Source organism: Nuphar pumila, chromosome 1 (genome assembly GCF_984573655.1).
Source record: "Nuphar pumila chromosome 1, dmNupPumi1.hap1.1, whole genome shotgun sequence".
Taxonomy (NCBI): Eukaryota; Viridiplantae; Streptophyta; class Magnoliopsida; order Nymphaeales; family Nymphaeaceae; genus Nuphar; species Nuphar pumila.
Genome location: NC_143249.1, coordinates 13731927 through 13749083, shown reverse-complemented (window position 1 = coordinate 13749083; position 17157 = coordinate 13731927). Strand labels below are relative to the sequence as shown.

General features: G+C 36.1%; 1 protein-coding gene across 1 annotated transcript; it reads right to left on the bottom strand.

Annotated features, from left to right (window-relative positions):
* Positions 1-2712: 2712 nt before the first annotated feature.
* On the bottom strand, positions 2713-15677 carry LOC149848035 (PTI1-like tyrosine-protein kinase At3g15890). Its single transcript, XM_090014718.1, has 4 exons — positions 15492-15677; positions 15134-15296; positions 3802-4064; positions 2713-3689 (listed from the first exon to the last, which is right to left on the bottom strand). Exons 1-4 carry the CDS (start codon positions 15533-15535, stop codon positions 3062-3064), a joined length of 1098 nt encoding a protein of 365 aa, XP_089870844.1. The 5' UTR covers positions 15536-15677; the 3' UTR covers positions 2713-3061.
* Between the last annotated feature and the right edge of the window lie 1480 nt (positions 15678-17157).

The following is a 17157-nucleotide window of genomic DNA, read 5'->3' as shown; positions in this document are numbered from 1 at the left end:
AGAAGAAGCGGCACCGGATGCACGTGCCATTGGCACGTGAGAGACGAGCGAACAACAAAAAGTTTAAAAAGGGTAAACTAACGGCAGCTAAATTCCCGTTAAGATAATTTTTTTCTCGTATTTGTATCGGTCAAATATCGTCAAAATATACAAATTAAAAATTGAAATATATAAAAAATAAACTAATATATATAATAAAGAAGGTTTATTTTCCCTGAGATATGTTAAATAGGTTGTTATTTTCAAAATATCACAAAATGATAAAACTTTTTGGACAAATCGCAGAATGAGTTAATATCACAAAATCACATGTCCACGTTTTTTATTTTTTAGAGAAAAAAATTGAAGCTTTATTGACTCAAACGGGCTCACAGAAAAGGCTTATTTACCAGGGAAAGCGAGCCTTTTCTGTGACATGCAACGGGCCCTAAAGGATCGGGCATATCATATCTCGGTCAATCGATCATCCATCATTCTCTATCATGTGTAATCCTTTCTTGTTTGTTGAGGGAAATCCTGCGTGATGTGGGGGGAACTCATCGTTGCTTCTATAAAGATGAATTAACTCTATAAACCAACTGTTTATGTCTTAATGATCAACTAAACTGATCAATGGGATGAAAGAAAAAAGCAATTTACATGCAGAGTAATGCTTAGGTGTGAAATGATGGGTGTTAAATGAGTTTTCCAGGTTTTTTTGTTTTGTTTTTAAATTCTGACTGTACAGATGTGACATATGTACTTCATTTTATAGGGATCAGCTCTTGGAGTGTTAGATTGTGACACATGGGTGGGTTTTTATAAGGTTCAAAAAATCAATGGTCCAAAATCTTTATAAAAGTTTTAGGCTCCAAATATCAATTTTTCTATAAAAAACACATGATCCAGGTGTGGATTCCTAATAAATTGACCATGCCCAACACATTAATGGGGTTGAAACTGCAAAAAAAAAAAACACCAAAAAAGCAGAAAAAAAAACCATTTAGCATGTATCAATTTTGCACCTACCCATTTCTCTATACATGCATTTTGGAAAATTGATATATATATTGGCTCTGAAGTTAAATTTCAAAGTTATTTGATGCCAAGTAGAAAGTTATGAAGGTTCTCTTCTCAAAAGTGCAGTAAAAACAAATTTGAAGCCTTTTTATCAGATGTATTGTAATGTATACGAAGGATATAAAATTGAACATTAGAAAGACATTTTAGAAGTTAAGAGAGTTCATTTCTATGTCGAGAGAAGCATGATTTCTATCCCTTTTTTTGAACCAATATTCTCACAAAGCTTTGAAAGAATGGTAGAAATGTTAGTTTCATGCTTTAATTGGAAGCATGTTTCTTCTCAAGTAAGCTTTGAAAGTTTTTTTTTAAGAAGCTTCCAATAACCTTTTTTTTTAATGAGTCACTTAATAGGTCGGACTCCCGGTGAGGTAAAACTCCGGGTTGAGGATACAACCATGATAAAGCAACAGCAGCCCCCCCCACGTTCCAGCTGGATTTGATCCTAGATCTTCAGCTTGACATAGGACCCAGATGACTACATGGGTAACCATTCATGATATAACAAAGGTTGCTCGATAAAATAATAATAATAATAATAATGAACACGTTAATTTGCTAGTTTTTTTTTCCAGATTTTTCCTTGGGAAACTCCGTCCAGGATATAGAGACAAAGTCGACATCCCGGCCGGCCGTGTAAAACGCCATGGCTAGGACTCTCACCGGCAGGGCCTATGCTGGGCTTGGGCTTATGAAGGGGGTGGTAGCTCCCACGAGAGTGAAACTCCCACTGTCCATCTGACAGCTGAGGCTTGCTCCAACTACGCTAACCCTTTTGGGGTAGAATTTGTTACTCAGCGGAGCTAGGTATTTTCTAGGATTGACAACTCAGAGGCATATATGCAAACCCCCTTAAGAACCTTTTTCACCTGGATTTTTTTTTTTCAAGGAGACGGAAGGGGAACACTTTTTGTCACATGAAAATTTTAAGTTGTTTGTTTCTGGGAAACAGAATATTTGCAAACTCTGAAAAGGTTTTACCTAGAAAATGCCTAATTTTTCCATGTGAAAGGTGTGTTATAACCATAGTGACAAATATCGCGAGATTTATGAAATCTCACGATAATATCGTGAGAAATTGCCTGAAAGTTTAAAATGGCAATTTCTCTCAAGATTTTTAAAATATCGTAAGATTTATGGAAAAACATAAATACCACAATTTAAACATGATATTTACGTTTTAAACGGCTATTTATCATGAAAAAACGTGTAATTTTATTTTTAAATATTTTTTAATTAATATTTTCTTATAAATTTTTTATATTTTTTTATTGCCAAGATTTTGCCAAAAATGCGAGATTTGTGAAAATATTTCAATTTCTCGCGAGTTTTTGCCGAAAAAAAAACGTTTGCATAGCCTCGTAGGCATGACTTAAGGTGAGCCGCAGCTACTTGATCCAGGAATCCAAGGTCTTGGAACTTTGCCACCTATCCTTTGTAATTAATTTAGCAGAAATTTTAAACTGTTAGGGAAACATAGCAGTAAATCTCGATTACAACTTTGAGAAATATTCAACTAGGCGTTGACAAAGACAGCTTCTCTCTCTCTCAAGGAGAAAAAGGGTCATGATCTACAGGGTTTTCATATCAAAAACCAACAAACTTGATGAAAGGGCATACAAGGCTTTTGGATCGACTTGAAAAACGTCCCACCTTCAATCATGTGGTCTTGGTGATTAAAAGACCTTTTCAATGAATACATAAACATGCAAATAAAGCACACATATCAGCTCATTTACTCCATGGCAGGAAATTCACACAAACAAATTAGCACACCACCCAAAATACAACAAAATGCATTTCATACCAATTACAGTTCAATTCATTAGAGCTTCTTTTCCTGGACTCCCCACATAACAGGCATCTAGAAAATGATATGCACAGCTTCTTGAACAAGGTCTCCTGTATATTTGAAAGTGGTTTCAGCAAGCTTCAGACAAAGCAGCAGTTACCCACTAGTTCTAACAGATTATGTAGTAAACGAGAGAGCTTGGCACCAATATCAAGAGCTCTCACTGACAACAGCATCTTCTCTCGCGTTGGTTTCATCAGATACGAATTCTGTGCTCTCATCTGTAGCTGAAAAATCTGTCTTATCTTGCCTAAACAAGTCACCGCTTTCCAAATTTGACAGCTTTTCTCTCTGCTCACCTTTGAGAAACTCCACAACCTCAGGCATTGTGGGTCTCTTCACTGGCTTGCTCTGTGTACATAGCAATCCCACAAGCACCACTCTTTTAAGCTCTTCCAAGTTGTATTTCCTGTTCAACTTTGGGTCAGCCACTTCATTATACCTCTTCTCACAAACCAAAGGCAACGCCCACTCTACGATTGAGCGTTTCACTGTGGCATTGGCCTTCTCTATGGGCTTCTTGCCACTAACAAGCTCAAGCAGCAGAACACCAAAGCTGTACACATCACAGCTCTCTGATGCCTTCCCAAACATGGCATACTCGGGGGCAAGGTAACCAAGTGTGCCTTTCACCCGAGTTGTAACATGACTTGCACCATCTGGGATCAATCTCGCAAACCCAAAATCAGCTACCTGCGCCTGGAAGTCTGAATTTAAAAGCACGTTGCTTGCTTTGATGTCTCTGTGAATAATATGGGGTGTATAGTGGTGAAGATAGCTGTTCAACATGAAGTTCGGAGATTACAACCATCAGTATCATAGTCTCGTACACAAAAAAGAAAAAAAAAAGAATGAGAGAAAAAGCAAACACAAATGTAAAAGAGACTTACGCAATCCCCTCAGAAGATCCAATGGCAATCTTCATCCGCTTATCCCAATCAAGGACGCACTCTGCAGAGTGCTGCCCATGAAGATGTGACATCAAGCTCAAATTGGGCATGTAGTCATACACAATAAGACGCTCTTGTCCTTCAGCACAGTAGCCACGTAAACTCAATAGATTTTTATGCTCAACTCTACCCAGGACCTCAACCTCAACAGCAAACTCCATTTCTGCCTTACTGCTCCAAACCTTCAATCTTTTAACAGCAATCTGCAAAGGAAAAGTTACTGTTAGAAGGATCACTGCAATAACAAAAATCAAAACTTATAAAGGTCCGAAGCCCAATCCAGAACTTGGGTGAAATGACCCAACTTGGCCCAAGTTGCTATACAAGCAAAGGGAGCCAAGTGACGAAGGCCAAGCCTCTGCAGACTTGGGCGACTTTTAGGTACAGAACGAATCTGGAAGACGGTCCAACTCAAATCCATCATTGATTCAAAATTTTAATGAGAATATGCAAATAAATGGGACCTATAAAACAGCAATTGACACTCACAACTAGAGCATATTGTTTCACAAGTAAACAGAAATTAGGAGAACTTTTGCTTGGCCCCAAATGTGAATCAATTCTCATGTGCCCCATTTCTCACGTGCAAGCAAACGTGAGAAAATGGGCAGAGAGGTTTCCAGCTTACAGAATCACATTAGCAGCCATCTACTCACTTCTCATGTGATTGCAAATCACATTGTCCACCTTGTGGTTTCAAATCACACGAGATGGAATCATGCAAGCAAGCATGCCCTTGATGTTCATAGGCAAAGTTTCAACAATCACACCGACCAGATGAAAGCACAGGTTTATCAGTTCCACTATTGGCACCATAAGCATAATTACCCACATGTTGTCCAGTTGGCATGCATCAATCACAACTGAAGCTTTACCTAAACCAGTTATAAAATTCAGAGCTGCTCAAAAATCATAATGCAAACTTACACTAGTTAATGAATGTGGCATTTTCAAAATACAGTGATACTATAGTGATATAATGAAAAACAATTACAAATAAAAAATATTTCCATTGTTTTAAAATATTAATTTAATAATATCATGATGTTATCTCATAGTCACCTGTACCATTCAAGGTAATTTTCTGGTGACGGTCTTTCTCAGAGAGATTTTCAATAAGTGGTTTTTCTCTGAAAAATCTTGGGAGTTTTAAAATTTTAAAAGATATAAAAAAACAATGAGAAAGATAGGCAAATAATAAGTTTTGTATCATTTTTATTGGAAAAATATAAGGAAATATGTCTGAAAAGTCTTTAAAATACAGAAGAATAAAATACAAAAAATAGGCTTCAAATATATAAAAAAAAAAAATTCAGAAATATTGCAAAAAATATTGTCATAATATTGTGATATTATCATGATATTTTTATTTGTGGCGATATTTTACCAATATTATCAGCTGAAATGAAATTGCCGATAATATCACAATATTTTCAAAATATCAGCTACATCGGTGACACCGTGTTATTTATGGTTACATTATTACTATATTTTCAAAACTTTTCTATACTTTTGTTTGCGTTTTTTGAAAATAAAAATATTGTTTTCTTTTTATTATTTTGTATAAATTTTCTTTTTTGACATGCCGAGATTTTCCCAATAGATTTATCAAAAAACCTATAACATCCCAAAAATTTGCTTTCTAAGATATAGCCAAGAGCAATGTTGTGAAAAGCGTTGAGGCGTAGCGAGGCGATCCACCAAAAAGTGAGGTGAGGCATAAGCCTGCGTAAAGCGTAAGCCTCAAAAAAAAATGAAAACTTAAAAAAAACTATAAAAAACTATCTAAAAATACAAATAAATAAATAAAATGCTTTATTGACGAAGCAACAACCAATAAGAAATAGAAAATCTCAAATAAATACTACAAAATATAAAATTAACATGTAAAAGTAACTGAGAAACTGATTATATAACTGAGAAACTGATTATATAATTGAGAAATTAATTATATAACTTAGAAACAAATTATATAGCTGTGAAAAAAACTACACAGCATAACAGGATTAAAAAAACTTTAAAAAATATCTAAAAATACAAATAAATAAATACAATGCTTTATTGATGAAACAACAACCAATAAAAAATAAAAAATCTCAAATAAATACTAAAAAATATGAGATTAACATGTAAAAGTAACTAAAAAACTAATTATATAACTGAGAAACTAATTATATAATTGATAAAAATAATTATATAACTTAGAAACAAATTATATAGCTTTGAAAAAAGCTACATAGCATAACAGGATTAACAACAAAATATAATGTCCTAACGTGTATGTATATCAGTTTTCCACACAAATACACACAAATTTATATAATTAATTAAATATATAAAATATATAATTGAAAAACTGATTATATAATTGAGAAATTAATTATATAACTTAGAAACAGATTATATAGCTGTGAAAAAAACTACACAACATAACAGAATTGACAACAAAATATACAACATAACAGGAAAAACAGGATTAACAAGATTATGTAAAGGACTGGTAGGATTAACTACACTGCATAACAAGATTAACAGGATTGAAAAAAACTACACAGCATAACAGGATTGGCAGTATGACAGGATTGAAAAAAATTCCACAGCATAACAGGATTGGCAGTATAACAGGATTAAAAAAAATTACACAGCATAACAGGATTGAAAAAAACTACACAGCATAACAAGATTGGCAGCATAACAGGATTGAAAAAAACTACACAACATAACAGGATGAGAGAGAGAGAGATACAGATAAAGAGAGATGTAGGGAGAGGAGGGAGAGACCGAGAGATGCGGGGAGAGAGAGAGATGCAGGGAGAGACCGAGAGACGAAAGAGAGAGAAATAAAGGAGGGAGAGAGAGAAGTGTAACTTATTCTTCTTATTTGCCAGAGACGCAAGGAGACCGAGAGACGAGACCAAGAGAGTGAGGGAGATAGCCCGAAGTTCAGGCTATTTAGCTCCAAAATTGAGTCCAATGGGCTTTGACCCCCATTTGACTCTATAAATGTGAGGGGCATGCCTCATACTTGAGGCGTGCCTCGCCCTAAGGTGCGTGCCTCATAGGGTATGAAGCGTACGCCTCAAGCTTGCACCCCAAGGCAAAAAGGCCCTTGCCTTGAGGTGAGGCGTGCTTTTTGCGCCTTGAGGCACATTTTTAACAACACTGGCCAAGAACGGTTTTGACTCTGTGTAGAGGTTGGATGATACCACAAATCAAGGATGAAAACATTATCAGTTAAACATGATCAAGATAAGCAGAGAACAAAAAGTTGGATACAAAATGCCTCAAAACAAAAGGGTCCTGGTATTGGCACAATGAGATGTACAATCTTACGATTTGCACATTTTATCATTGACCAAAAAAAGAACAAATTGTATAGATACAATCTTTGATAATGAACATTAAAGATCCAAGGCTTTAAATGACTGGAAATAAAATGCATAACAAGGAATATCCATCAGGATGCGTTAAGCATTTCTTAAAAAGTGATTCCTGCTAAAGCTTAATTCAAGGTTAGCTTAAAGCCTTAAAAAACAATCTCAGTAACTTCAAAAGCAGAATTCAGGATCATGATTTTGCAACAGCAGTGACAGTATATATATATATATATATATATATATATATATATATATATATATATATATATATATATATATATATATATAATACCCGATAGGGGTATTTATGACTTTTCACGTAGTTGTTTTATAAAACAACTATGTTTCTTTTAAATTAGGTTTTTTTAATTCTTTTTATTTTTTATTTTTATTTTTCTTATTTTTGTAAAAGCCAAAAAGGGGGCCCAACATAGAGTCGTTAGGGGCTCCCAACGACTCCATGGGAGCCCCCTTTTGGGCTCTTCTTTTGAGGCTCTTGGCCCTCCTTTTTACCTTGATTCTTTGTATAAATAGGGGTGACCCCCTTTGTATAGTTTCATGCTTGAGAGCTCTCTCTCTCAATAAAGAGGCTTTTATATTTAGTGTCTTTGTCAAGGCTTGTGTATGTATTGTCCCTTAATGGACTTGGCTATTGTCTATTTTGTTTGTCCATCGTAGGACATTGTAAGTGCTTATACTCTTTATATTTTCGCATATCTCATTACATGGTATCAGAGCTACTCGGTTCTTAGAGGAAGAAGCGTGGTTAGTATACTTCTCATCTATTGTCTCCCTTCTTCTCACTTCTTTGTGGCATTATGGAAGCAAAAATCGACCTATCCTTCAAACTCAATGGAAAGAACTACATCGATGTGGGCATCGGCAATGGAGAACAACCTCAAAGGCAATAAACTTTGCAGGTATGTTATGGGTTCCATTCCGGAACCTAGATTGGAGCTCACAAAGATCAAAGGTGGACAAGAAAAGGCTCTTGAGGGAGACGCTCACATCAAAGCCATTGAAAATCATCAAAAGGAAGTTGAAGATTGGGAAAGCAATCACGCAAAAATCCTTGCTTGGTTCATGAACAACGTCGAACTCAAGGTACGTGCTAATATAGCTAAATTTTGTGGGGCCAATAAGGCTTGATTTTTTATGAAGGGTATGTATACCCAAAAGGATCTTACAAGAGCATATTTTTTGAAAGAAAAAATTACAATCACCAAACAAGGTGATTCAAGTATTATAGTGTTTTAAACCCACTATGGGATGAGTTGGCTCTTTTAGAGCCAAAATGGGTTGCTATGGAAGATGTCAAATTAAGACAAAAGCAAATGGAACAAGATCGATTGTTCCAATTCTTATTTGGGCTACGTCCCGAATTTGAGCAAGTGATGTCATCACTTCTCCATAGATCCATCTTTCCTCCAATAGAGGATGTTATTGCCGAAATCATTCAAGAAGAAACAAAGTTTGGCATGAGTAAGAATGTTGATAAAGTGCTTGACGTTTCCAAACCCGGCAATAATGTAAACACCTATAAACCCCTCCCTGGCTGAATATGATGAGGCAGCAGTAATGTTACTGACTAATGCAGCAGTAACGTCGATCTGAAGCTGGCCTGTTTTATCATAAACTAACAATTATGACAGAAAATATTGGGACAGGCGTGACAGAATATGATAAGGCAGCAGTAACGTCGATCTGGTCTTTTACAAGAGAGAATGAAATCAGATCACCAACGTGACATACAAAAACAAAGGAAATTTATGAACAGACGTGTTCTCCTGCAAGTACGAGAAAGGATGAAGGGAAAGGAGAGAGCTTCCAGAAATCGGCAACCACCATTAACTTAATGGCTGCAGTAATGCTATAATATTAGAATATGGATTGGATATGGATCTGATAGAGGATCCATATCCATTCACGAGTTTTGTTTTGTAAATTAACCAGAGCTTTGTATGGTTTGAAGCAAGCTTCTAGGTCATGGTTTGAAAGCTTTTCCTTAGAAATTCAGATGATGAATAGGGTTGAATGCAATTTGTATGGCACTTCTATTATCACACATAAGTGTCAAATTTGAGATATTTTCTCCCATCTCTGTAAGTAGATGCCTAATCCAGGTCACTTCTGCTGTGGCCTGGATTAGGCATCTACTTACAGAGATGGGAGAAAATATCTCAAATTTGACACTTATGTGTGATAATAGAAGTGCCATACAAATTGCATTCAACCCTATTCATTGCGAAAGACCAGATCGACGTTAATGCTGCCTTATCATATTCTGTCACCCCACCCCCCCTTTTGGTAAACAATGAAACTACAATGGAGGAAGAAAAATGATTGTATGCCATCATTGCTATGAGCCGAGTCACATTAAACTCGCTTGCCCAAAGCTGAATGGAACTTTCAAGCCTAAGGTGGTCTCTCTTGAAGAATCTACCACCAAAGAAGATGAAGGCAAGAACGATGACCTCAAAGAGACCCTTGGTCAAATATCCATGGCTCTTCAACAAATCTTTAAAGCTACTCTCTCCACGTCAGGTGCGGCCATTGCGTCTACATCATCACCCGGTACGTACTCTTGGATCTTAGGCTCCGGAGCATCTTTTCATATGACCCCTCATGAAAATGCTTTAGTCGATGTTTGCACAAATTCAAAAGGCTCTTGTATTTCTACGGCTGATGAAACCTTTTTGAAAAATTCTAGTATTGGAACTCTAAACTCCAAAAATTCTCAAAATCTTTTTGTTCCAAAAGTTAGAGTTGTTCCAAAATTAAATTTAAACATTTTTTTGGTCTCCCAAATTGCCGACCATGGATGTGATATCTTTTTCATCTAATGGTTGCTTTGTGCAGGATCTCCAATCCAGGAAGCAGATTGGGCAAGGCCATAAGAAATGGGACCTCTACTATATGGATCATCTAAACCTTCCTATAAACTATTTTTGTTCTTATGTCCAAGAGAAAAGTATTGAAACTTGGCATAAAAGGCTTGGTCATCCAAGCTATTCAAAAATGTATCTTTTTTCATTTAAAAACAAATTTTGTAAGAAAAAAAACATTAATTGCAAATATTGTATTTTTGAAAAATGAAGTCTTACTTTTTCAACTAGAACATTTATTTCTTCAAGACCCTTTGAATTGGTGCACTCGGATGTTTGGGGTCAATCTCCGGTTATGTCTAAAGGGGGTTACTCTTACTATGTCACTTTCATCAATGACTTTACTCGATATGTTTGGATCTATTTTCTTAGTCATAAATCGGAAGTGTTTTCCTTCTTCAAAGAATTTCATATAAAAATTCAAAACCAATTTCAAAGTAATATATCCACTTTCAGAACCGATTCCGGTGGTGAATACTTGTCTAATGAATTCCAAAATTATTTAACACAAAATAAAATTTATCACAAAAAATCATGCCCTAGAACTCCACAACAAAAGGGACTAACGGAAAGAAAGCATAGGCATATTATAGAAACCGCTAGAACATTGCTTGTCTCTAGAAATATTTTGAAAAATTTTTGGGCTGAAGTCATCCTAACCTCAACATACCTAATAAATAGAATGCCTTCCTCAAAATTAAAGAATGCCTCTCCTTATGAAAAACTTTTTAAATTCTCACCCGATTTCAATCGCCTTCTCATCTTTGGTTGTAAATGCTTTATTCTCTTACATAAGAGAGATAAGTTGTCTTCAAAGGCAATTGAATGTGTTTTTCTAGGTTATGGGGAAAATAAAAAAGGTTATAGGTGTTTTGATTTAAAAAATGATAAGCTTTATGTTTCAAAAGATGTAACTTTCTTAGAAGATGAGAATGGTTTTGAAAAAATAAAAAAATCACATGAAATTGATTATATGTTTTTACATGATCTTATTGATGACATAAATGATGATTCTATGGATCATCTTGAAAATATAGAGGACGCTTGTGAAGTGTCCAATTTTGATGTGTCACCACCAAGTGATGGTACTAGTAATGAAAATATTAATGTTTACACCCGAAGAGATCAAGAAAGGCCTATTAGTGCCTTATAGAAATTCTCTCAAATTTCTTAATCTTCAGAAGAGCCCCCCATTAGGCGCTCTTCTAGATAATCAATATCACCCAATAGGTTTGTATCCTATGAGTCTTTAGCACCCAATTATCGGGCATGTTTAATAACTTTACATTCATATTATGAACCCGCTCATTATAAACAAGCTAAGACTCTATCGCATTGGGTTGAAGTAATGAAAATAGAATTAGATGCGCTAAAAAAGGCTAATACTTGAGAAATAGTCAAACTCCCTCCACATAAAAAACCTATTGGATGTCGCTGGGTCTGTAAAGTTAAAATTAAAAGTGATGGATCCCTAAAAAGATATAAAGTCAGGTTAGTAGCGAAAGGATATTCGCAAGAATATGGAATTGACTATGAGAAAACATTCACTCCTGTAGCCAGAATGACTAGTGTAAGAACTCTAATAGTTGTCGCATCAACCAAAAAATGGCTTATATATCAACTCGATGTTAAAAATGCATTTTTAAAAAGAAATTTAAATGAAGAAGTATATATGGATCCACCACCCAGAATTAATATTGGACAAGGTCAAACCCTTAAACTTTTAAAAGCCTTATATGGTCTTAAACAAGCCTCCAAGGCTTGGTATGATCATTTTAGTGATATCATGGTTAAATTAGGATTGCATTCCTGTTATACTGATATTGCTCTCTTTGTTAAAAGTGAAAGTACTAGTATTGTTATCTTATTACTTTATGTTGATGACATGATTATCACTGGGAATGATCAAAATAGTATTGTTGATGTTAAAAATATGGTAAAAAATAATTTTGACATGTCTGATTTAGGCTTCCTTAGATATTTTCTTGGCATTGGAGTCGCATATTCTCCTCGAGGATATATTTTGTCACAGATGAAGCTTGTTGCAGATATATGTACTAAGTCTGGCATTTCAGATGATAAAAAGGTAGAGACTCCAGAGGTCATTAATACCAAATTAAGGTTGGAGGACGGGGTTCTTCTGAAAGATCCCACACCCTACAGACAACTCATTGGATCTCTCACTTACCTGACCATCACCAGACCAAACATCGCTCATGTGATTCACTCTGCAAGTCAATTTCAGCATGATCCTACAACTGTGCATATGAGCGTCGTGCTCCGGATCATCTTATACATCAAAAACACCATAAATAAAGGACTATTTCTATCCTCATCTTCTTCTTTAAATCTTCTTGCTTAACTGATACAGATTGGGGAGATAACCCTAATGATAGAATCTCAACTACCGGTTTTTGTGTCTTTTTAAAAGATTTTTTAATTGTCTGGAGATGCAAGAAGAAATAGAAAGTCTCGCTATCTTCTACTGAAGCTGAATATCGGACTATGGCAACCACAACAATGAAACTAGTTTCGCTTCGCAGTCTTCTCAAAGACATAGGGGTTGATATTGCTGGAGCTTCAAAGTTATGTTGTGACAACAAGAGTGTCATCTATATTGCAAGCGATCACACCTTTCATGAGCGCACCAAACATATCGAGATGGACTGTCATTATGTTCGGGATGAATATTTACGAGGAACAATTATTCTTCCATATGTCACTTCAGAATATAAGTTGGCGGACTTCTTCACTAAAACCCTTCCTGCTCCTTGCTTCATGTTTCTTCTTGGCAAACTTTCCGTTGTCTCCCCGTAAAGTTTGAGGGAGGGTGTTAAAATATGTATATATATGTGTGTGTATAATACCCGATAGGGGTATTTATGACTTTTCACATAGTTGTTTTATAAAACAACTATATTTCTTTTAAATTAGGTCTTTTTAATTCTTTTTATTTTTTATTTTTATTTTTCTTATTTTTGTAAAAGCCAAAAAGGGGCCCCACCATAGAGTCGTTGGGGGCTCCCAACGACTCCATGGGAGCCCCCTTTTGGGCTCTTCTTTTGAGGCTTTTGGCCTTCCTTTTTACCTTGATTCTTTGTATAAATAGGGGTGACCCCCTTTGTATATTTTCATGTTTGAGAGTTCTCTCTCTCAATAAAGAGGCTTTTATATTTAGTGCCTTTCTCAAGGCTTGTGTATGTATTGTCCCTTAGTGGACTTGGCTATTGTCCCTTTTGTTTGTCCATTGTAGGACATTGTAAATGCTTATAACACTCTTTATATTTCCGCATATCTCATTACAGATTACTCCCTACTCACACACAGGTGGTTAAACGTGATGTTTAGACTTTAAGTTGACAGAATATCCTCATATACAAGGACAAAATGAAGAAAATAAAGTTCTCATAAACATCTATCAGAAGAAGAAAAAAATATTCAAACAATGGTTTTCACAGGATAAGTATGACAGAGACATTGTAGATTCTTTCAACTACCAATACCTAAATATATTGTTAAAGATGGTGACGGACCACAATGCCATGCGTTCTAAGTATCAAATGAGTAATCATGAACTCACAGAAACCACCAAATGTATTACTAAATATGCTACTTCCCATACATTAACCGTTCTCCAAAGCTTGTTCCTTCCACATGCGAAATCAGTTTAAACCCTACTTGATTCACTACATGCCTTACGTGAAACTTCATCCTTCAGTAGGAAGATCAGGCTACCGAGGGTTGGGCTGTTCACCCATTAAAGCAATAAGTGAACTGTGCACGCGTGAACTAACCCAACAAACAAGGAAAGGATGCCTCTTGAGGCATCCGAGAATGACTTGAGCCATATGAAGGGAAACTCTTTGTAGAGTTTGTGTCTTTATATGTCTTCATTTCCTGTTTTTAACTCAAAATCAAGCTTAAGAATGATCTCACTGAAGCACACAATATTCTTGCAATAGCATCATGTAATGTGGAAAACCTGACAGTGCCTTCAGGGAATCCTGTGCTGCCGCTATGCAAGAATATCTATTGAAATATTAATAATAACTCGCACTTACACTGTGAATCATGTCATTTATGAACCTGCAAACCCCTAACATTAGATGACAATATGACATTGATTATGCATCCACTGAAAATGAGACTATATTTGTCTTCACGTCAATATCTGATTCATTTCTCAATCTATGCATGATTCCAGCCTCTACCTATAGCATCACTGCATCAGGCATCCCTGAGACAAGCAGGCAAGACTAGATTAACAGAAAGGAAGTCTGAAGGCACATGCAGAGCATCAAAATATGGTACTAGATCCACGCGTTACTAGCAATAAAACATGTACTCATTGGGCAACAAACCCATTATTATTGATTCACCTCAGATGGGAAATGATAAGCTTAAGGACCAAACATAATTCGCTACTTGGAAACACTCAAGCTTCCAACAGGTCTAGCATTTTACTGCCTCCTAAACCTTGTCAATATGATTGACCTCTAAATGTGCCTTTTGAAAAACGGACCACAACAGATACCCCTGATCAATTGGTTTCATTATGTAGCTAGTATCGTGATTTTCACATTAAGACAAACTATGGAGAGTTGGACAAAGCTACTTGTACCGAATTCTTCTAATAACAACAAGAGGCAGCTAGCTGGTGGCTAACCCCGGAGTATATCAGAGTTTCCCAACTAATTTCTTCACCAGCCTAATTCTATCTTTATCATACAGTCTGAACGATATGAAAGGGCTTATACACCAGATTGCATGGCTTGGATATGAAATCAAGAAACAAGCAAATTTTGCTTATAAAGTGTAAATATTAATATTTATTCAATTTAGTTACTGTTATCTTAAATGATTTCATATCATTTATATCCTTCCAGCGACAACATCATACAATTAATGAAACCCAAGTAACTCCATCAAACACCAAAAAAGAATGAGAGAAAAAGACACTGAAACAGGGACACCCACAAGAAGGAAAAAGGAGAGAGAGAGAGAGATCACCTGAGATTCATCCCATAATTTTCCCCAATAGACGCTGCCGAAGCCACCTTCCCCGAGCTTGTTATCGTAATTGAAGTTGTTGGTGGCGGCGTGCAACTCTTCCAACGAGAAGATCCTCCACGTTGTCTGATTCTTCTTCTTCTGCTGCTTCTCCCCATCTCTCCTGCAGGGCTCCAACCGCCCCTAAACTTCAATAACCAAAACCAGAAAATCCTCCTCTCCCCATCCCCGACCCCCAACAAAACAAACCAACCCAATCCTCCCTTTCACCCATCAGAACCCAAACAACGAAAACCCAACTTCCAAACACCATTCAATCACTACAACACACACACACACACAGAGAGAGAGAGATTACCGCGAGGAAAATTTGCGTCCACAAAATTTGAGACAAAAAGCCATCTTCTTCAGCAGGGAGTGGTTTGAGGGTGATCAAGAGTCTGGAGGACGGTTTCTTCTTGATGGCATACCCGTGAAATTCCAGAAGAGAATTTATGAGAAGAGAGAGAGAGGGCGACCTTCGTCTTTCTTTCTCTCTGTTTTCGTTTTCCTTTATTGTTTCCGTGGAGGGAGGGTTTAACGGGGGTTGGCTTCTCAGTTCTCACCATAATTCGTCTATTCCAATGACGGCAGTGAATTTCTCAACGTGAAAATCAGTCACCTCATGACTCATGTGCATCTCCTCTCATGACTTCTTCTACCTACCTCTTACAGGGGGATGTTGTCAGTATCGGTATCGGCCCTGAATCGTTTGGCCACCGATTCATCTGTATGGACCAATACCGATACTCAAGTGAATCGTTCTGTATCGGCCAAAAAATAATAATATACTACATGTCAATCGTGTTGAAACTATTAAACTAATATTAAAAAGTATTTTTTAATATTTTTTGTATTTATTATAAATAACCGAGTCACCCCTAACTCGTATCATTTTCTATCGATACAAAATTGTATCGGCTCATGCAGGCCGATACGCACCGATACTGATAACATTTCACTAAAATACGTTGGTGGAAAATATATTTATCGAAACAGATGTATTTGGCACCGTCCGTTTATGAGGAATCTACTGTCGGCTAATGTATTTTTAATAGAAAATATGATTTTTGAATGCTTGAATATTTACGTTAATTCTGAGCCGTCGATTTTTCATCCTTAAAAGATCCTGCTTATGCATTGCAATCGGCCGATTCAATAGCTGGTTTGCATAAAGCCGAGCATGTAGATCACATCGATTCAATGAGATTTAAGAGAGAAAAAACCCCACGAAAATCTCTCTTCTAAACATATTCTAGTGAGTCTTCTAAGAAGTTCTACTGATCTTGCTCAAGGAATTATATCATGATATAGAGGTGGTCTAGGTTCAAATCCCATGGGTGTCACCTTTGTGCAAACATGAAGCGTCGTGACTCCCTGGGGACTTATTACGTATTAGTGAATCTTACATATTGGATCTGGTTTGATTGGAATCAGACTTGGGTTTGGACATAGATGAAAAGGAATTTATGAAATCTGGATCTGGTAGCCTATTTGTCCTATCAACTACAAATTTTAACATGTAAATGTGTTTGGATGTTAATTGGATATGGATGTAAAGTCCAAAAACTGGTTTGACCCCATTTAACTAAATGGGTCTAGGAGGCCTTGCCAAACAAGACTGAGAGGGTTTGGTTGGTAGAATATCTAATCCAAACCCATACCAATGACATCAATACTGACAAATTACATTGAGCTGACAAACTCCTTGGATACCCCACCAACACCACATTATTCAAGCTCTTGTATTCCAAGCCATGTGATCATTCCTCTTGTATTATGAACTGGCTTTGCCTTTTTTTCTTCTCATTCTTTCGTTTAACTATGTTAATATCAATTTTAATTATTATTAATTTTTATTTTAAAGTTTTTTTAATCTCAGGAAATATCAGCATATAGAAAAAAATAAAAAAGTGCTAAACTATATATATATAACTGTAAAAATAATAAAATTATGAAGATATAAATTAAGTGCTTTGTCATCT

Bases quoted from the DNA above. Each gene is read 5' to 3' on its own strand.
- LOC149848035 (XM_090014718.1), bottom strand. From the start codon at position 15,535: ATGGCTTTTTGTCTCAAATTTTGTGGACGCAAATTTTCCTCGCG. The intron at 4,065-15,133 runs GTGATCTCTCTC...TTTCCTTTGCAG, and splicing joins AATTATGGGATGAATCTCAG to ATTGCTGTTAAAAGATTGAA. The intron at 3,690-3,801 runs GTAAGTCTCTTT...CATGTTGAACAG, and splicing joins GGATCTTCTGAGGGGATTGC to CTATCTTCACCACTATACAC.